This window comes from Buteo buteo, chromosome 4 (genome assembly GCF_964188355.1).
Source record: "Buteo buteo chromosome 4, bButBut1.hap1.1, whole genome shotgun sequence".
Classification (NCBI taxonomy): Eukaryota; Metazoa; Chordata; class Aves; order Accipitriformes; family Accipitridae; genus Buteo; species Buteo buteo.
This window is the reverse complement of record NC_134174.1, coordinates 46,825,203-46,847,477: the sequence shown is the minus strand read 5'-3', so window position 1 is coordinate 46,847,477 and position 22,275 is coordinate 46,825,203. Positions and strand designations below refer to the sequence as shown.

At 41.9% G+C, this 22,275-nt stretch overlaps 1 protein-coding gene across 50 annotated transcripts in view; it reads right to left on the bottom strand.

Annotated features, from left to right (window-relative positions):
• The window catches only part of SORBS1 (sorbin and SH3 domain containing 1), a 180,089-nt gene that overhangs the window by 21,680 nt on the left and 136,134 nt on the right, over nucleotides 1-22,275 (bottom strand). For 29 of the 50 annotated variants that reach the window (XM_075025836.1, XM_075025835.1, XM_075025841.1 and 26 more), the window contains 9 exons: nucleotides 18,994-19,041; nucleotides 18,750-18,879; nucleotides 16,622-16,736; nucleotides 13,316-13,399; nucleotides 9,302-9,367; nucleotides 8,632-8,733; nucleotides 7,248-7,297; nucleotides 4,134-4,309; nucleotides 211-299 (listed from right to left, as the gene is read on the bottom strand). In XM_075025836.1, coding sequence (XP_074881937.1) covers nucleotides 211-299; nucleotides 4,134-4,309; nucleotides 7,248-7,297; nucleotides 8,632-8,733; nucleotides 9,302-9,367; nucleotides 13,316-13,399; nucleotides 16,622-16,736; nucleotides 18,750-18,879; nucleotides 18,994-19,041 — 860 coding nt within the window. The remainder of the gene's footprint in view (nucleotides 1-210; nucleotides 300-4,133; nucleotides 4,310-7,247; nucleotides 7,298-8,631; nucleotides 8,734-9,301; nucleotides 9,368-13,315; nucleotides 13,400-16,621; nucleotides 16,737-18,749; nucleotides 18,880-18,993; nucleotides 19,042-22,275) is intronic. The other 21 variants (XM_075025823.1, XM_075025853.1, XM_075025855.1 and 18 more) reach the window with 4 other exon arrangements.

Here is a 22,275-nt window from a genome sequence, read left to right as displayed (position 1 = left end):
TCATTTTAAACAAACGCTAAACTGGACTACACATCGTACATTAAATCAGTGGCAGAGGTAGTAATAAAACATACTAGTTCCAGCTTGTTGCTCTAACTTCCAATGTATGTAGCCATGGACATACAAGCTGTCCTTATATAAAGCTGAATGCTGTACTTCTTGTATGTGGAGCTGCTACAACTGTTATTAGGCCATAAAGGAGGGCATTACCTCTTTATCATCATGCCGTCTGCGGATAATTTCTTCTGGAGTTTCCATGTAATCAACTGGTGCAAAATGCCTTGGTGATTCTGAATCTACTTCAAAACAACATAAGGAAGTTAAAATACAGATGGATTTATCTAGCATAACCAGAAAGGAAAAAAATAGGTATTTTTAAACAAATTGTTTCCATTATGACAGTAAGGATTTTCAGTTGCCATTGACCAAATTGCCAATCAGATGTCGATAATTCATCCATTTTAATTTTTTTCCCTTTTGGGCTGTACTTGAGAACAAAAATCCAAAACCAGGGAGAAAATAACAGTACAGGAAAGTGTAAAGACATAGAAGTACTTTGTGAAGAAAAGATTTGCTGCCATCACAGTACGATTTGGCATTTTACTGTTGAGAAAAATTTAATACACACATATGCGCACGCACACACACACACACACACACAACTAGACCTTGAGAAACTGCTCCTTAAAGCAAATCATCTGGGTTTGTTTTATGTTCCCATGTGTGTGAATGATATAGGACTAGAAACATCTCATGTTGAGATTCTTGCATCCCCGGAGCTGCTTGAGAGACAAACTGAACCTGATGTGATTAGAAAGGCAGCGGAAATCGTTTCTCAGAAGTGCAGCTGTTAACAAGTCCTGAACAAAAATGCTCAGCAAGACACGTAAAGGACGTTAGACACACTAGGGGAAAAAACAGAGAGAGTCATGGGATGCAAAGGTGGGGAGTAAAAATGCAAGGGTTGTAGAAGAAAAGGGGAGGAGAAAGGAAGCAAGAAGACAGATGAAGGGGTACTGGTAAAGAACACAAAAAGCCACCTCCTAGGTACGTCCCAAGTTCACTTTGCGGGTTGTTGTTTGTGTCCAGGCTGTGACAGAGGGCATATGGAACAGGGTTCCCATTGTTTAAGGAGTCAGGAGTGTCAGCCCGGCCCATGAAGCTATCTTGGCCAGATCCCATGGTGGGGAAGTAGCTAAGCCTCTCCACAATGTCAAAGGAAGACAGGCGCCTGGGGGCTAGAGGCCTGCTTCTGGAGCACAGTTGGTGCTGGGAGTGATGACTCTTGCCTCCTATGCTCCCCAGCAGCTGTATGGGGTCGTCTGGGTTCTCAGGGCTGGGCACTGCTGGGCTTCCCGGGCAGTCTGGGGGTGGAGTCCTGCAGGATTTGTTTTGGAAGGGCTTTTTCAATCGGAAGGGGAGCGGGCTCATTAGGTAGACATTTCTGGGGAGTATGTGTCTGTCCCCATAGATATCCCCTTTGGAATCAGGGTTCCTGGAGGCCTGCTGCTGCTCATGCCTTCGGATGGTAGTAAACCTGGTGTAGGAAGCTGGGCATGCGCCTTTGCATCTGTTGATTCTATGCTTCTGAGGCCCATTAAGGTTGCTGCTGCTGCTGCCGCTGTCATTGGATGCATTTGAGAGGAGATCTATCTCATCTGTGCAAGCTGAAAGTGTGTCCATAGGGATGGCATCACTGACATCTGAAGCTGTGTCCTCCACGTTGCTGCAGGAGTGGGAGGATTTATCTGCCAAGCTGGCAGCATTCTTCTCTTCTTGGTGTGCTTTTGGCAAATCCAGAAGAAACTCTGCAGAGTAGGCAGAACTCAGACAAGCTTTAGACTGGAGAGAAGCAGTGAATTTGTTTTGTCCAGTGGAAAAGTCAAGCGAGGGCATTGATCGGGATCTCTGGATCAGCTGCTCAAAGGCACTGATACGGGAGGAAACGGTGTGTTTGGGGATCTGCTCTGAATCCTCTCGACTAAGGCTGTGCTCCATTCTGTCCTTTGCTTCATTCTCAAACTGAGATGCAATATCCCTCACGCTGCATGAGGAGACTGTGCCCAAATGGATCCTGGACCGGTTGATCTGGTGCATGTCTTTATACAGCATTGTAAACTCCATCCCACTCTTCCTGGAGGCAGGGAACAGGTAGCCTTTCCTGGAGTTGGTGCCATACTCCTGCAGGCTCATGGTGCTGCCGGATTTGATGGCATACTCCTGCTTTGACTTCATCAACATGTTTTCTATGCTTTCCCCTATGTCTACCATGAAAGCTTTTTTATTATCGAACAAGGCAATGGAGCTACAAAGGTTTTCGCAGCTTTGAGCTTTCTCATGAGACAGCAAGATACCCTTCTTGTCCTGCACAAGAGCAGCTGGAGCTGCTAGTTTGGGTTTGAATTTGGAAGGAAGGATTTCAGTAATGCAGGCTTTTGCAGCTGATAAGGGCTTCTTATGTTTACATGCGTGACCTAACATACCGGCATGACTAGCGTTAAAGGTTCGGCTATTAACTGAAGAGGGTGCAGTCATATGAGCATTCCCACCTTTACGATCCACTGGTAAGCATGCAGAATAAAATAAACACAACCTGTTAGCTTAAATGCTAGAAAGCTATTGAGAAAGGAGAAAGAACATGCTTGGATTTCATAAAATGCACTTTAAAGAAACAAAGTTCCAAAACATAAAGACAAGCAGGAGGAAACTGGACAACAAGCTGTGCTTACGGGAGTAGGTGAAGTGTTGCTAACATCTCTAGAATGAGAGGCTTGGCCAGAAGCAGATCTGGAGCACTTTGAAGGTACCCTCCTAAAAAGTGCTAAGCATCATCAGCTTCCAGGGAAGCTCCCGCACCATGGAAAAGGGCAGCTGAACTCTGGGCAGGATCAGGGTGTCAGCAAGAATGCAGAGGCACTAACATTGCAAAAATGGCTTAATACCAAGCCTCTAATCACACCTACTATAGTCTCACCACAGTGCTTGCCAAACAGTTTATTCCTGGGAGGGAGAAGACAATCGACCACGTCAGCTGGCCTTGCCCAAGAGCTGCCTGCTTAGAGATTCCCCATACTAGGAATAAGCTGAGTGTCCTCCAGACAATGTGGTTGGCCATGTTTGCTTTAAAAATCAAGGAGTCAGATCAGGACATTATCTTTTTTTAAAGTCAGATCCAGTCAGGGTTCAGCTGAGACTGCAGTTTTTAGGTCTGTTTCTGATTTGAGTTCAAACTCAAATGTCAAAATAACCATTCAGGTTCAATTGCAGGTTGGGGACCAATAACTGTTTGAACAGATTTTTTTTGTTCAGATCCACTTTGACTCCCTGCCCTGCAGGCCTGACATTATGTTGAAAATAGCTGGAAGATGGAGACAGAGAGAGACCTTTTTGGTGTGATGTACTATTTTTAGGGAGAGCAGTTCAGAAACCGAACGCATTCCTCCCTCAGTCCTCTCCCCATCTCAAGCCATTTTTAGCTTGCCCTTGGCTCAGAGATACATTCCCCAATACAACTCCCTGATGGGAGTTAGACTTTTCCTTGTCCTAATCTTCTAGAGAGTCCATGATAGGGAGAGGAAAAGGGAGGAGATGCAGCAGCCTCTGCTGCCTCGCTGTCTCGGAGTCTGCAGGGCATTGCTGGTTCACAGTGTCCCATGCATTCTCTGCACACCCCTTGCAGGCAGGAGGTTGTGGAGCACATGGTGCCAGCTACACCAGGGTAGCCAGGCCAGCAGACATTGTGCGACCTGCTGAGATACCGCAGCAAGAATAGCAGAAAAGGCAGGGAAGGGCTCTAGCATGGCAAGGCAGTGGGAGCAGATGGATAGCAAGGCCAGCCTGAGCAGCCTCAAGGAAGAACATGAGGGTGTGGGGTGTGGCTAAGGTGCTGGATGGAGGGAGCGGGTCCCTGTTGGTAAGAGGAACCTGGATCAGATAAAGGGGTCATGAAAAATATTGGCCAGTGTGGTCTGAGAGAAAAAAGGAGGGAAAACTGGAGATGGCAAAGAGGAAGGACAGAGGAAACCTCAACTGACTTGAATAGGACTCTAAACCCTGCAGCTGTTTGCCCCATATCACCTGGCTTTTGACACTCTCTGCAGAGTGGAGAAGAGGTTAGTACCCTGACCACCTACCTTTTGTGGAAGCAGAGCTAGAAGGTCGCTTGAGACCGCTTAGCCCCTGGAATGGGATATCTCCACCTTCCAGCACACTCTTGTAAATCTGTCTTTCATTCTCCAAGCCAGCAGGGTCCCCCAGTGCTGGTTCTGACTCCCTCTTTACTGCATGGTAGTTGGGTGAACATGTGGAGCTGGAAAACACAAAAAAGGAGGAGGGACACCAGTGGGTCACTTCTGTTTGCTGAGAGCTTCATGCAAAGTAAGAGAAAACCACACTTGTGAACCCAGAATAGACTGTGTATCAAGAACTGGTGCTGAATGAAGAGGTTATGAATACACTGTGATAATGTTCTAGGTTTGGCACTACCATAGCATTCTCCACCTGATGGAACTCTCCCAGCTCAGTCCCCCAGAAAACAGGCAGCAGGAAAGCACTCCTCCTTTATTTTACAGATGAGACAACAGAGTCATAGAGCAGATGCATTTCTTTGCAGACACAATGCAATTCATTGGCTAGCTGGAAGTAGCACGAACATCTTCCAGCTCCCAGCCATCTCTCCTTAAACACTAGCCATGCCTGTCCCCTGCTTACAAAGCACAGCTGATCAGGAGTTCATCTCAACCAGTTCAGCCTCCAAGTTAACACCACAGTTCAAGACTCCCAGAGCGATTTCTCAAGCCCATCAAGTGAGGGACCATGCAGAGAAGCAACAATACGGGACTATAGACACCACTGTTTTAAATGCCCAGAAATTCCCACATGTGCACAGTTCTGCTCAGCTTTGCCTCAGGCTTCCACTACAGGGAATGAAAAATCCCAGACTCTAGGTCTACCATGCAGATATATAAACAAAATGCTGTTAAAATGAGTACTATTTTAATTTCTTAGGCTTTTAAAGACTGGACATTTATTACAAATCCCTTTCCTCAGTCATGAATCTAAGCACAAGTATGCCCCCACATCTGATTTCTAGATTTCACTCTTTTCTCTCTAAAAAAATAAAGGACAATGCCATGGTATAAATGGCCTTTCCACATACAAAAGACTTACTGAGCAATCAGGCAGACAATGTTTTCCTAAAAGCTAAGCTGATGTGATACCAGTTCTTGTGCTCAACCAGGTTCTTCAGAATAAGATGGAGTCTCACACAAAGCTATTCTGGGGCTAAAACATGACTGCTGGAAAGTTTGAAAAAATAAAAAAATGGGGCATTTGCCAATTCATGGAAACATTTTGAAAGCTGGTTTACATCATGATGTCCAGGAGTGATTCAAAGTTATGTGAGTGTGGAAATGCTCATGGTTATGCCTGCTTGTTGTGGATAAATTTGTACATGCATCTGTTTATTTTGGATAGATGCTGTACTTACGGGGTAAAGAGAAAGCTTTCAAACACATCAGAGGACTGGCTATGGAGGTGGATTACACAATGTCTGGATCACAAAGAAGATTTTAGTTTCCCGACAAGGAAAACCATGTCATATGCAGTCCCATAAATTACTTTCTGGAGTAAAAACTTGTGAAAAGAACCATGAAAAAGAAAGGTCACTTTTTCAATTTTGGCAATGCTCAAACAGACCCATAGCTACAAAGCTGTTATATCTTATGGGGGTTATCCCAGTGCCTCTCTTTGTCAGGTTGCCGAGGAAGCCCTGCCAGTTGCTGCAGGGAATAATGACTGCCTTGAGGTTCCTCACCTGGGAGGTAAAACCATTTTAGCCTAGTTGTTAAAAACTAAAGGGTTAAAAAGATCCTACTTTGGGAATACACCTGGAGGAGAGAGAGAAGGCATTTGGTAGAGTCCCTTTACCACTTGCTCCCTTATCAGGGTCAGCAAGCAGTACTGTATTAGGGCCAAAGCAGTCTGCAAGATCAGAATCAGGTGAATGGAAGGAAGAGTAACAGTGAAAAAAAGACAATAAACTCCAGGTATCTTTTCTCTCTGCTCTCCAAAGGCAGGGCAGGGAAGAATGGGTGACTCCACTGGGTCTCACTGTTGTGTCCCATTCCCAGCCTACCCAGGTTGCTTCCCCTCCACTGGCTCAGATGCTGGCACTCCTGCATGCTTTGGGTGGCATCAGAAAGGGCACAAACATGGGTAGAAACCTTACCAGTCTTTGGCAAATATAAGCTATTTATGCTGATCTCTGAGATTTCCTTTTTTTTTTTTTTGTTGCTCTCTCCCTACCAAAACAAAACTAAACAGTCATAGCGAAGTGCAGCAGTGTGCGAGTTTCCCAGCAGAATGAACAGACAGAAGGGAACTGAGTTGAAAGAAGTATAGAAGACCTCTAAGGCAGCCCCAGAGGGGCAGTGAACATGTGTGATATTAATGGACGTCTGGAGAAGAACATGCTTTTCCTAACAAACCATCCATGCAGAGGGGATCACTGTGCCTACAGACAACATTAAGCACTCATTCCAATTACAAGGAGCAGCAGGTTCGCAGTAGGAGCTGGCTCCACAGCTTGAGTAACTCGGCACAGCTCAGCATCTTGCTCTGAATATTTTTTTCTTTTTGTGTTCCTCTTTTAAAACAAACCAGCTCCATGTACAACTCATTTAGACAGAGTATACTCTTTATTACATATTCCTCTAGGAAAGCAGTGCCACATTAGATCTTTGAGAAATATCATTACTGCTACCACTGTTCCCTTCCTGGAAGCTGGAAAATTATTACCTTCCATCAACAGCATCCTTTTAATCTGGTGCACATAACTGGGAATATTTAACAGGAGCCAATCTATCATACATGTGTAACAGAAAGAAACTTTGTTTATTCCACGCAGTAAAGCTACTTGCATGAAGGTACAGTCAATTTGCAAACTTCATCAAGATGGAGTTCAAGGTCTGTCTGTTTTGGTTTTTTTTTAGTCACTGCCTAGTACAATCAGCAATTCTTATCTGGACAATGCAATCGCTCATGTAATTGCTGCAAAATTCATTGAAGATCAAAGAGCAGATATTGTACCTGGACTCATCTAAAGCATGTGTATAATTCTCACGTTACAGGCATTTGTCTATATCCATCACCAAAAAATAATGCCAACCCATTTCCAACACCCAAAACCCTGTTCTACATGCCCTCAGATTGTAAGAGAGACACGAAAAAGCAATTGGAAAACTTACTAGGTAGAATGGTCTGTGGAAGTTTCCAGAGGAGTAACACCTGCTGTGTTCTGCAAAAGTCCAAACAAAGGAGTCATTGATACACACTTACATGTGAGGAGAAAGAAAAAGGCTTGTTTAAGTAATTTTCCATCTATTGCTTGAATATTAGCCTTTAGGAGACATTGAGATTTAAGTCTAAATACAGTTTAAGCCGTCAATGTCTTTGCAGAAAAGCAACAATTTTCCTGAGTTCCTCCAGGGCAGTGACAGGTTTTTAGCACAGCCAATGCCTTTTTGCAGCCCCTATTATTTTGTCTCCAAATGAGTCACTGTGAATAAAGCCAAAAGCAAGAAGAGATAACCAGCTGGGCCATGACCAGGAGACACATGCTCATAATTATTTCCCCAAGCTTTTTCCCCAATGGGTCACTGCCCGCCTTTGCTTTAAAGGTATATTACAGTTCTGCAGCACAATACATTCCTCAGCATTCAAAAAAAATATCAAAGCACTAACAAGAAAAGCAATGTTTCAGTTCAGTTTCCTTACTTAAGAGAAGCAATGCCAGCTGCACAGGTTCAATAGCAAAAGCCAGTTCTTATCCACTTGCTTTAAATCCATCTAACACTTCCTAGGCACATTATTTAAAAAATTGAAGGTAATTTTAGAAGAAATGCTCTATTTAGTGTCCCCTCATCTATCTGAGGATTCCTACGTAGGAAGAAAAAGCAAATCTTGGGTTTGAAAAAGCAGCTATTTCAAGTCCTGGTGAAATGCCGCAGCTTCAAAAAAAAAAAAAAAACACAACAGAAAAAAATAGAAAAAATGTCATGTTACCAAATTAATCTATCATTTCATGGTTCGGGTCCTGCAGACCCTCGAAACAGCAGCAGCAGCTGACCTGCCCTAGAAGGCCATAGCAAGGTACAGCATAAGGAAAATTGTGTAAAATCTCTTGGGAATATCCAAATCTTGGGTACGCGTGAGCTCTAGCAGAGAGCAGGGCTTGTGTGAAGGGAGGGTAGATGGCAACACACTTGAAAGGCACGAGATGATGACGTGACGCCAACCAAGAATTTTAAGCTGATTGCTGCTGCCTATTCATGTGAAAAATAGAGAGGGTTTCTCTGCAGATACTGAACTCAAAACCCTAAAGGGGGATGGGGTGGGGGGCAGCTGAAAGGGAATGGGGGTGAGAGGAAATCACTGGATCTGAAATGGATTTCAAGCCAGATTCTCAGCATCATGTTCTATTATTTCTGACAGCGACACAGCAAGCCATGCAGTCAGAACGGTCAGAACCATTATTTATCCCAACCTCATTTAATAATCATCCAGCAGTGAATAGATTAGAGCAGAGAGTTTGGAAGCAGGGATTGGCAGCATGAAAAGAATAGGAAATACCTTCTGTGTCTTTTTATGTGGCGCTTTATAAAGCTTCTCCATTTTTTCTAAATCTGCCTCTAACTCAGTCTGGTAGAGGTAGAGGTCTTTTTCTAGATCAGTCTGGTTAAAGAAGGAGAAGAAGAATGGGAAAATAATGCTTAGGGTTAGGGGAAACCAAAAGAACGTTAATTTTGAAAAAAAAGCGAGCCTTTTTAATTGAAAAAAGACAAAGATGGTATGGACAATACACAGAAATTCACTAGCACTTAATCATGTTTCAATCATAATAGAGGAAATAGTTTTAGGCATTTAACATTCAAAACTAAGAGATGCACAGGACTACTAGAATCTAATTCTACAAACCATAAAGTTATAAAACCCACCTGTAAAAAAAAAAAAAGATACTGTAACAATATGCAATATGCTGTTAGTATAATTATCACTGCAAGTCAAGATAGCAAAACCACCACTCTAAATTATGTCTCATTATGCTTTAAGAATTGTTTATTAAATCAATTTACTAGCTACTTAATTGTTAGACTAATTAGCTTAAGCCCAATTTAAAAAAATCACTCTCAAGCACACAAAACCCAAGCAATACTACAAAAAAAAAAAAAAAAAAGAAAATCACATACACACATACATACGCGCTAGATGCTGTAGTACAATGTACGTGAGACACAATTACCTTTCTATCCTCTCTAGTAAGGATAGAGCAATCTCCAGGAGTATAATCCCAAATCTTTTTTGGAGGCTGATGGAAAGCAGAGGAAGGAAATGAGGAAATGAAGATAAGGAAAGACATCACAGACAATATGGAAACTGGATTAGAACAGAGGGGGAATACAATAGGGGATTTGCATCAACACTGAAAAGAAATTAAAAAAAAAAAACACAACAGAGAAAGAGAGAGAGATAGAGGGATAAATCTGCTATAGCACAAATATCAAGAGATCATGGGAGGCAAAAGGGAGCATACATGCAGTCTGGGAGGGGCTGTCATCAGTAGTGTTTGAGGAAATTTTTATTTTTGCAAGGCACTCTAAGGGATTTTGGGCTTTCTAGAAGGAGCCCACAGCTGGTGGTTAAAGCATTCTTAACAAAAACAAAACAGAACAAAATGGGGAAAAAACCACACAGTTATAAAAAGCATTTGTTTTGCTCATTCTTCTTTTCAAAAGGAAAGGGTAAAAGAAGGGCCTTTGATAAATAAAAGGGAGAATTTTTCCCACCCCCACCAGAGTATGAATACATACCATGTGAACAAATGGCTGAATTTCCAGTGATGGCATTGTGGGGCAATGAGAATGCAGAGTTGTTATTTTTTATTTCACTGGTTTGGGGGTTGGTTTGTGGTGGTTTTTGGTGGAGAGAGTGGGAGACATGGAAGTTTGGGAACTAGTTATTTAAAATTCATCCTATAGGTGAAGGCACAGATTTCAAAATAGGATTTTCCTGTTTGGATGCACGTGTAAATACCAGGGAGGATTACTAAAAGTGAAAGACCTTTGTCCTGATACTCCTATCCAAATAATGCCACGCTAATATCCTCGTTTCACCAGATACGCACTTCTCACTGATATGCTCAGAGAGACTTTGTTCTTACTTTGCGAAATCAGAATACATTTGCTCCGTTTCCAAACAAAAATAACCTCTGTTGGCTGGCAAGCTTAGCATCATCCTTTGTGTCCATACTGTCTTCTGTGACTAGATTATTAAAGTGCCTCTGAGTCACTGACAGGGAATCTCCCAGTGTCAGTCTATCAAAGGTGAGACTGAGCTACAACACTTGGGTCTTGATCCAAATTCCTTTCTAGACTGCCTGGATCTGTAGTTTGAACCTGCCCCACCTTACATTTGGACAGCCACTGTGTGGATGCAAACACTAAATACCTATTTCTTATCCATCAGATCAGCAGCTGCATGGGGGTAGATGGTGTTGCAAAGATTTAGGTTTGAGATTTGGAGGGAGGAACTGGAGGGAAGGAGGTGAGAAGGCAGGACATGCACCCCTTTTTCCAGTCCCCTGCTTCTCCATTTATAGCAAAGAGCTTACTCAGTGCTGCCTCAGGAAGGTCTGGGACAAAGTGCCCATGTGTGTGATCCCGCAATCACAGCAGAAGACAACCAAGCTCTAGACTGACCAAAAGTCAAGTTTTGTGGATGGGCTCCATGGAGCTGTGGAGCCATGGGTCAGGAGGAAAGAAGGAAGGAGCATGGGGGGGGATTCAGTCTCAGCAGCACACTGATTTCACATCCATGCTGCAGAGACTGATCTACCTGTCTGCAGGGCATGCACCTGTCCACAGAGCTGGCCAGAAATGCATCTGGGATGCTGGTCCAGCAAAGTGTCGCTTCAGCTGCCCTAGGAAGCTCATGTGCTTTCCTCAATGGGGAAAGCCCCATCCTAGCCATTCTGGTGTCTCTGGACACCCACAGGCTCACAAGAATCCTGTGCTCCCTTTTACCAAAGGTGTTTCCTGCCCACATCATATAGCTGCAAATAAAGTCAGAAAACCAGGGGAAATCATGTCTGTAGAAGTACACATTATCTCCAGCACTGGAAAAAAAGCTGGGAGAAACAGAGGATCTTTGAAAATACCAGGTGCTAGCAAACATCATTTGAAACTCTCTGGTTAGACATGAGGCTTAGCCACTAGCTGGTCACAAAAATCTAGTCTTCTCATGACCGGAGTGAGCAAAGCTACAAAAAGCATACTCTTTTGGCTGTGGTAATGAAGCTCACAGGGAGCTTTGCTGAATTTCTGCCAGGTTCCAGAGTAGCTAGCTATAAAAGTCTGAGATGGCATCCTCATTCAAGTGCCTGATGCTGGAGCACTCTGTACAGAGTACGACATTCAGGGGTTGGCATAGCTGATCAGGGAGCATGGTTGCATGGCTTTGGAACTAAAGCAAGTTGACATGGGATATCATTTCAAGGCAAGCTGTAAGAAAGCAGCCCTGAACAACAGTGCCCCAAGAAAGGTGGGGAACTTGTTACCAGAACACTCTGCTGAACAAGAGATGGATTGCTGGTGTAGCCTAAGATGCCTTCTTCTGAAGTAAGGCCAACACTGCATGACTAAAAGCACAAATGCACGCTTCTTAGGAACAGATATACCCTCACTTCTGGAACAGCCCAAGGGCATAAATGTTCTCCTTTCTCTGACACATTTTCCATTAACTTATACTAACTCAAAGGGTCACAGAGATGACAAACCTCCATTCACTGCAAGAGCGTATGGCTATTAATTACATAGCAGCAAAGAGAAGCAGGTTTCTTCTCACTTTGTGGAAATCTTAAACCATGACAACTTGTGAAGGGTTAAATCCTTATACTGACATCATTTAAAAGCCTCAGTGAGGTGTGATTTACCTGACTTCTTCTACCTAAAAGTTAGGGGGTCTCAAACGCTGCTGAAGCTCCTTCTTTAGCTTAGGATGGAAGGTCTATAGCTATAAAACATAGTTTTCTGTGACAGAATGGACTACCCAGCCACTGTACATGTTCGTTTTTCAGCAAAAATCACACTATTTCTATCATGTGATCAGACTGGGCACCCAACCTCAGGCAGCTACATTCTGTGCAGAGGAATTTTGTCACTTCTGTAAGAACAAAGACTAGATTTAAAGAAAGCCTGCTCTCTGGTGTCCATGTGCAGTTGCCTTTGAAGCCAGTACTGAGCCTTAAAACGTATTTCTGTTTTGTTGTACATGAAGGGAAATCTCAGCAGCACTCAAAAATGGTATGCATGGGCATTTGACAACTGAACTCAAGGAGAAAGGAGAAACAACCACTACACTTGAATAGATGTGAGAGGCTGATACTGACCCTCTGGTGCAGTAAGAGCAGCTTATTAAACAGTATTTAATAATGAAGTTAATAGTGTTTAATCAGTAAGAACCAGGCCATAAAATGCTTTAAAGTCACATTTTTTCCAGTAGCCATAACCACTGATGTGCTCCCTCCATCAAAATGTCCTTTGTCCTATTGAATAATTAAGCTTTGCTTCATCTTCTTCCAGAGTGGGAAACCAAGGCCTTTTTCCTGCCCTGCCCCCCCGCCCCCCGCCCAGCAACACAACTCCATCTGAAAAGCAAGCACACTGTTCTCAGACTCCTTTGGTTTCAGGGAATGACAAGGGCTATTCAACACAGACGGATGCTCCCCATTTAGGCAATGGGCAGCTACATGCATAAGGAAATGAGCAGGAAACAGGGTCATGATCTGTTTATGGATAGCTGGGAATTACTGACCTACAGTTTACAAGCCAAGGCCAGGAATAAATGAGTGATTCTCCTTGACTTCAAGCTACCTATCAACCATCCTAGATCTTGTTAGGCAGAGGGAGAATGAGGGCTTTGAATAAGGACTTTCAATAATGAGAACAGGGCATTACTTCTAACATTAACAACAAAAATGCAGTTTGAACTATGGTGAAAAATATTGCCTTGTTGATACATATGGCTGGAAGGTAGGGAACATTTGTAAAAGGCTTCAAAATACTTAAAGTGGTCACAGAACAGCTGCTCTACGCCAGTACCAGATTACCGTTATGAACAATCACATTTTTAAATGAGGAAGGCAGCTCTTCCAGGTTTAGGGCCTAGCAAAGATACGTGACAATCATAAAAAAAAAAAAAAAAAAAAAAAAAAAAAAAGCAGGTTGACTTCATTGGTCATCGCAACTATCAAACTTACCGGTTTCCCAAACTCCAATTCCGAAAAGAATTTATACCAAGGTTCATTCTTTAAATCTATCTCTTCTGGGCTTATATCCCGAGTCTAAAGGAGTTGGTGATAGGGGAATGGAAGAAAGAGAAGGATAACATTATGCAAAGAATACACGGAAAGGGACTGTTAGAGATGCAGATCCCATGGTTTCCATGCTAAAATGTAGATATTTAACCTTGTAATTTGGAATTTCTATAGCACCTCTCTCACAAAGGCCATGAATTGCTTTGCAAACATCAGTTTAGCCTAATGGCATCATTGTGAGCAACATGAATATGAATGAATTGCATTTTACAGATCAGGAGACCCACACAGAGAGAGATTATGCTGCTTGCCCAGAGTCACAGGGAGACTCAATGGAAGAGCTGGGAGTCAACCAGTCCTTCGGTCCTACTATCAGACACTTCCATCGAGTCCAAAGCTGCATGTACTTTAATTTTTTTTTTTTTAATCTTTATTTGGTTAAAAAAGAGAGATTCAGTGAGACCTGAATCAAATACTGCATCTTTAACAGCACATGAATATGTGAGAAACCCTGTTCTATACACTGCAAACAGAGTGAAAGGTGGTTTTCTAAATCAAAGGAGACACAAGTCAGAGAGAGCACATCCCTGAGAGGTCTCTGAAGGGATGGACAGAGAGACAATATTACTTGTTTCTTCACAAATAAATACTAGAGAATCAGACAAAACTACAATGAAGGAAAAATCGGACAGGACAGAAAACAGTACAGTTGAAAAGGAAATTCCCTTTTGTTCATACAATCTGTTTTAATGCAACAAAAAAAGTTGTACTAGTTGTAACTGTTTAAAAACACTACTGATGAGATAAGAGAATAAAGTCCATTGCTGAGGGTTATGAGGTGCCACTCCCCAAAAGACTAGCTAACTCTTGCATTTCAGTATACCTAGTCTTAGACATAATGGATCTCAGTGCATTAGAAATATACATATATTATGTCTGATATGCCAGTGTGATCCCAAGCGCTTCATCACAACAAGTGATGAGCCACACACATGCACAGAGGGCCAATCCAAAGTGTCCTGATGCAAATCGTCCTATGATGCAGTTACTGAGACAAGGGGGAGTTCCCAACAGTGCTGGGCTTTGCTAGATGTCCCAGACTCTGCCAGAGCCCTTAGGCATCACAAAAAAAGCTCTAGGACAAGAGCACAGGATTGATGCTGAAAAAGGGGCAATGCTTCAATCTGAAAGATAAGTGGTTACACCATGTTTGATCTCTGATGGCCTGGAGGAAGATTTGGCTATTTCTTAAAGGCACAAAAGAAGCAGTGCCTCCATTTTTTAGTTTACTCCAACTATAAGTACTCATCTTGTTATATAACTGCCTTAACATCAAAAAAATGCCCACTGACATCAACAGGAGGCTCTTCATTGCTCTGAAATGGTTTTGGATTGGGATTCTGATAGTCACAGCTCTGGGTGTGATTACCAGGAGATATCCACAGATCTCCTGTAGCCTCCTTGAAAGATCTAGTTGCTAACCACTATATTACTGTTGTATTTAATGAGACTGATGGAGACCATGAAGTCACTATTTCAAAACCTTCTTTCTTCTGTGATCTATGGTTTGAAATTAAAGCTCAAAAAATAACATTGGCAGTAACACGGCTATCACATTCTTCTTGTCTTTGATGAGCTCTGCACAATTTCTCTCAATTATGCTGATGATAGTCCTGCTTGTGTCTTTTAGTCTCTGATTCAAGAGCTCAGTTAAGTACCTGATGAAATCTGAACATGTAAACATTGCCACTGGTGATGACAGACCTTTTGCAAAGGCTTAGGTACGCAGACTAAGGAGGCCTTTTGCCGCAAGGTTTAATCTTGGCTGTTTACAGTGAGACAAAATTGCCACTTATAGAGCAGAAATCTTGCTCCAGGATGGACTGCAGGAATGGAGTTGTCATACAGTGTTCAAACCACTCCTCACTGGCACTTCTCTAATGGGCTGAGCCAACGCCCAGTAGGATCAAGAGAGAGTCATTCATTGACCTTTTCAATAGGCACTAGGATGACACTCCTACCAGGAGCAACTTTGTTGAAGTCAATGAAGGGACACGGATGTGAAAAGAAGTTGGTTGCAGGATCTTCAAAAAGTGATGGACCTTGATTGCACTTGGAAGGAAAAAGAGAAAACCCACCAAAATACTAAGGAGAAATATTAGGTCCCAGATCAGACTTGATTCTTACATTTCTATTGATTTAAATTGCTGTTCACTCTTGTGTAAAATCCTTGGCAGGTTTTTCAGGAGCATTCCTTTACCTACTCCACACAGGGATCAATGCCTGAGCTGTTAAGGCACAAAGTCCAGTTTACATTTGGAATCTCACATGCAATTAGCACTTCTAGTTGAATCCTTCAAATTCATCCCTATATAGAACAATTATATCTTTATGTACCAAACTGGCTATTCACTAGCAACCTCATTCAGTATTTTCTAGCACTTACAGTGTCACACTTGTACCACTGAAGGACACCTTAAGTGAGCTGTGGTGATTTATGCAGGACTGGCTGACCAGGTTAGCACCACCTCTCTGCCCTGCCCCTTGCCAAGTGTTCTCAGCCAAGCCTGCAGAATGAGACTTTTGTATGTCCCCTAGCTGTCACTATTCACAGCACTATTTACTAATTCAAACTGAACTTAGTAACAGCTCACTTAATAATCCAGGTTACACACTGGTGTAGCTGGGGAGCCAGCTCACATTCCATTCTGCCACCCCTGCCACAGAAGTGGTGAGATCCAGCTGAGGAAGAAAGCAGCCCAGGAGTGATGGCCATGTCCTAATGTACCTCAGAGGCATCCCCTGACGCACATTACAGGCAGTCTAAAAATTAGTCATTCTGTGTTTAAAGCATCAGAAGAACCAGCCTGCTTTGTTGCATAATGCCTTCAACCCTCCTGCATCAACTAATGCTGTGCCCTAGAAAAAGTACAGCTGGTAAAACAGCTGCTGAACAGGTCACAGTGTCAAACATGGATTAAAAACTAGGGTTAGTGATCCATACTTAACACAGAAAACAACACGTCCAAAAGGAAAGAAGCCTCTCAGTCCCCCTGGATCTTACTTTATAGAGAACAAAAATGTTAGGAAGTTATGCAAAACAGTTTTCAAAACAAAATATACAGGAAATACATCACACAAGCACTGCAATGTAAGCATAAGGAATCCTACTCAAATGGAACTGACAAGCACTTGGGGAGTATTTTACAGTCACAGGATAAAGCCAAGCTAGGATAAAACAAACGTTACCATTTTTTCATTGTTCAGAACTGAGGACTTTCCTGGCTGATAGTCATAAATGCTCCTGGGCTCTGCTCGGTATTTTCTGGTGTCCACCTTCTTGTCTGGAGGCTCCCAGTCAGTCCTGAGTAAAGAAAGATCAATTAACCCAAAACATTGTGGTTTCTGTGGAGACAAGCACTTCCTTTTGACAGGCACCTTTCCCTGTTAATCGTGGTTTAATCAGGGTACTTTTTTTAATCTAGGAAAGGAGCCTGCTGCAAGAGGAACAGTTCAGATAGGACTCCAGGCATATATTTGTTTATCTATAGCAGGCAGAGGTTGATACAGCTCAGCTGCTGAAACCATTGGAGTAGAGGAGGTTTCTTCGAAGTACTTTAAATAAACTTCCAGACTACCATGTCTTTCCTGATTGGAAATAGCTTAGTAATGGGCTTCAACTAAGCTCACAAATACAAACATGTCCAAGCTTTGAGCAGAACTCAGACTAAATCTCTTTTGCTAAACTTCTTCATTTTAGCCACATCACCGATTACCTGACTACTACTACTCCAGATTCTGGGGGCACTCTGGGATTCAAGATGGGGTCTTTTCTAGAGACATGAACAAATTATCTCAGACTGGTGTATCTAAAGATGGCTAAGAACAGTCCATTGACTATCCAAACCATGATAATTTTATGCAGTGTCCACACTGGGACAGTTGAGACAATAGTAGTCACAAAGCATTCTGAGTGCATATCCTACAATGTCCAGCTCCTCTGAAAAGTAACATATTTGAACACCTCATGCAGAATAACCAATGCCCCTGAAAAATCCCAGAAATCAGGCCATTTAAACTGGTAAACTAATTCTGATCTTGCTCTTGACATGTTCCCTTTGATGGGCAATATTGTATATGGATTCATCTCACCTAGCATTCACCAAACAAACATGAGACATCCAACCAGAACTGCTGCTCCAGGTTTCCTTGCACTGCACTTACCCTACTGACCTGGCTTAGGACAGGAATAACCCACTGAGTTGCCCAAACTCTCTCCACTGGCTTAGGAGAGACAGAGGCAACCAATTTAAATTTTTTTTTTTTTTTTTTTTTTTTAAAGTAAGGCAAGATGACAGCCAAAATGACTGGCCTACAAACAGCGTACAAATTTCAACAAGGTTGATCTTTGCTGTCTAGAATAAACTTGATTGCTTAAGATTCCAGCCCCAGAGAAACGTCTCCCTGGTGAAACACAGTCACTAGATAACAGGAAGCATTAATTATTGTAACCCTTTCACTTGCAAGAGTCTTCTCAGAGGGCCAATGTACTATGCCTTCAATTCCTGCATAAGGAAGACGCGTTCTATCAGCAAACTTTGTCTCCTGATCTGGTGGCCTGAGATGCTCACTGAATTAGAAATCTCAAATTATGGCATTGCTCATTTGAGGCAGCAAGCGAAAAACATTAAGAGCATGTGGAAGTTGGTGAGGGACGAAGGAGCAGTTCAAGAGAATTCAGCAGGACATAAAATATTCATTGCTCATTCTGCTTTCCCTTCATTTGGGAAACGCATTCATTACTGTTACAAAGAGGTTTAAAATACATGGTAATAAACAAAGCAAAAAAACAGAGGGGAAGTCATCTTGAACAATCAGAAGTGACACTGCTAACTAAAGCCTACTTTCAAATAAAATTCATAGGGGTGGAACTGCTCAGAAATGGAAAATGTAAAACAACTTTTACCAAGGCTCAACACAAATCCAGGTTTTGCTTCTCCACAATTATTGCTACTTGCTTGTATTCTGAGGTGCCTTTAGAGTGTCACACTGAGCCAAGAGCTTTCACTGTGCCTCTGTGGTGGGCACTGTATAGGCATGACACCCAGGGAAACACTCCTCACCCAGGCAGGAAACTATGCAACGGACTGTGTGATGACTGGTAAAAAAAAGACAGACAAAATGGGGGACTGGGCTGTGACAGTAAAGGAGTTCACTGCTGCCTAGTAGAAGAGTCAGAGTCAAAACTACATGTCCACTTCCCCCAAACAGTTTAACTGGAGTTGTGGACCTAAAGCTTCCACCTTTTTTCCCTTCCCATTCACAGCTTTCAGAGATTCTTCCAGTACTGATCCAAATACGTCTTAGTTCAGGTCACCTTTCTGGGCTTGATTTCAGCGATGAAGTACGGTTTGGTAGTGGCAAAGTGGCAGACCTCTTAACAACCTTCTCTGAATCAATATTGTCCATCTCACTCTTGGAGCGGGGAACTGAAAGCTGGGTTCTGCCTGTAGGATAAGTCAAATACAGGAATACTAGTGAACTGGATAGGAGGCAAATAAATGCATGCTTTACATGCCCTTTCTGTTTGACAGATTACACAAGAAATGTGAATTACTTACTGTCCTCCGAATAGGAATAACAAGGAGAGTATGAATCAGAATCTTCATCTGAAAGACAAAAGCATTTTGCAAGTGAGCTGAAAAAGCCCCAAAGAAGAAGCACCAGAGACTCTTTTCATTTCTTCTACTAATATATTGGCCGTAATTTGAGTGATATGCCCAATACTTACCACAGGTAGAGGATCCTGGAGAAGAAAATCCCAATGAGGTTCAAATTGCATTTAAATATAATTCCCAGATTAGATATAAATATTAATGTACTACTTACACTAACACCTTTCTCCAGGCTCTCAAAGCACTTCAGAAAACAATCACTTTTTATCACAAAACTCCTCTACAGTAAGGGTTATTAGATCCATTTTATCAAAAGCTGAAAGATAAATAGAGGATCTAAAAGCTGTAGTTTATGCCTAAAATAACTCATTAGGTGCTAGATACAGTAATAGAGCTGAGGAGTCCTGCTCCCAATCACATATGATAACTGCTGGGACATCTTCCTTGTATTAACTTGCACACCAAGCTGAAGTATGTTCACTGACTCAGATCATCTTTTAAGCACAGATAACATTCCTGGCACAAGACACACATGTATCCTTACACCACGAGACTGTCCTTGTTCTCGTGAGCTTACTCTTTAAATAGGAAAGACATGTCTATAGAATGCAATAGAGATATTCAAGCAGCTCTAAAAGAGCTAGCAATGGCATCAGTGTAACTGAGTGATGTGGTCTGGCCCCCAAGCTGAACCTTCTCTCTCTGACACTGAGAGTGTTACACTGCATCAGCACAGCAATCTTGTTCCCAGGACACAGATGCTGCCTTGGGCCGTGAAACCATATATGGCCTTATTCAAAGATAACATGGTATTGTAGTGTGCAAGGCAGATGTGCCCAAAAAGAAGGTGCGAGGATGGCAGCATTACCACCCCCCACTCTACAGGTGATGGCCAGAGAGACTCTGACTTGATCAAAAACCTAGCAGTATCTTTCCACCATCTTCAACAGGCTTTGGAATGAATCCTCAATGAATTGCAGGTAGTAGCAGGGAGAGCTGGGATCAGACCTGGAAACTGGACCCACAGGCCCATCACCTTTCTCTGCTGCTGAGGGTTCAAACTTGCGAGGATGTATCTATGAGATATCTACAGGACTTTCAAGCCAAAATGCAGGAAAGTACAATGCAGTGACTGCAAAGAGAACTGTGAGCAAAGGTATTACTAATACCTCTGCAAAGAAATCACTAAAAATGACAGAGATAAAAAGACACAAAACCAAAATAGATTAAGCTAGAATATGCTAGATAGGAAAAGAACATACAAAAAAAGTGTTACGTGAATTTAGTGATGCCGATCAACAGATTGAAACAATTTCCAGATCTCCTCTCAAGGAGGACATCAATCAGCTGCTACAGCCAATCTCATCTGCTGGAAAAAACAATCTGGCTAACACAGCTGACCTGAAATTGTACTCAAGCCTTAATCAAGCCTTTAAGGAAGGCCCAAAGAACTCTTAACTTTTATAGCCTCTCTGCTGAGTTCTCTTGGTGAATGAATTAGAAGGTTTAAGTTCCAAATAGATGGTTATTGACTCTGGTGTGCTTATCCTAGCCTTCAGATTAAAAAATAGCAAAGGTCAATTTTCAGGCTGATTCCCATAAATTTTCAGGTGAATTCCCATATCGGAAACCTAAACGACAGAACCAAATATTTATTTATTTGATGTTATTACACTGAATTGGTGACAAAATTGACTGGTATTCCTATATAAAAGTTGGGTTTATTCAGACAGCAAAATATTTGGTAAATCACAAAACTCTCGGTCCCTACAAATACAGATGTCAAAACAAATGTCTAAAACTATCTTCACAGCCATTCACCTCTCTCAGTCTTTAGTGCTGGTGATCAATGAAAAAATTGATTTTCTTACTTGAAGAGAAATAGCAATATTCATTATAGCTCATCATTCAGATAGGAAAACTATACAATAAAAAAATCACTTCAGATAAGTGTTCTTTTCCAATTGCTAATATTCTAATATCTACAATAATAAGGAGAACAGGTATGTTTTGTCTCTCAGTATCTTATGAAGAAGGGTGTCTACATTTCTTCTCTTTTTACAGCAAGGAACACTGAAACACAGAAGTCTGGAATGACTTGATAAGAATTAAAGAGTAAATTAGAGATGAGCATTAAAACAAGATCTCCTGGCTCTCAGAGCTGCATTCTATCTGTGGGCCTCTCCTTAATGGAGCAGGGTATTACCAGTTTGTAATTTCAAAATCTGGTTCCTTTAGCAAGAAGATGCTGTTCCCCTGTAGTTCCTAGAGAATCTGCAGGGGTTTTTTTTCATGGGTTGCCCATATTCTCTATGTTTCTAGAGACTCTAAAGGTATTTTAGAAGGGAGCCCAAATCTTGATGTTTCTAGGAGATTCTACAAAGCAAAAAACTGACATTGATTGCATGAAATCGAGACTTCAAACCGTCTCTGTACAAACACTTTGCCATTGAGTATGTAACTTCAAAATGCTTTCTAAACATGAAACATGCACTCCAACCCATCTACATCATCCAATATCAAGGAAAGAATCCAAGCAAATATTAGAGAAACATTTCCCAATATATTGAGAATAAAAAGCAAGTTGTTTGGTCCAATAAAATTTCAACTACCTAAACCAGCAAATTACCTTCATATGCACATTTCTAAGCGCATAGGGGACATTTATGGGAAACCAGACTCTTACTACATTATCATCATTGGTCTTGCAAACTACGTTAGTTCAGACAAGAGCAAAATGGATTTTCAAACTTAATTATGAACAAGAAAATTGAATCTCTGTAAAACTCCTTTATCAATTAGTTACCGAGACGCTGTTTCTCTCTCATCCATACCCACATACCTTTCTGCCAATAGAAAATAATTTACACTGCATTATGATTTGCAAGACAGGACTCTTCACCTACAGGTTTCACCAAGAAATGAGCAAGTATCTTAGATACCTGTATGACACTAGTCCACATTCATTTTAACAGTGAAATGCACCTTACATCTCCTAGTCGTCTTTGAGCATCTCAGCTACAATCCATATTGTATGCTTTCTTCTTACATAGTACCTACCAGACATTTAATGTAAACATTGAATGAAATGGTTAATTAATAGTCTCACTAGGGTTGGCTTGAGGCATAGGCTAAGTAGGCAAGTTCCTAAATTGCAGGATCTGAAGTAACACCAAAGCACCAAGTCAACAAGGCTGTCACCAACAACAGCTTCCCAATCAGGAAATG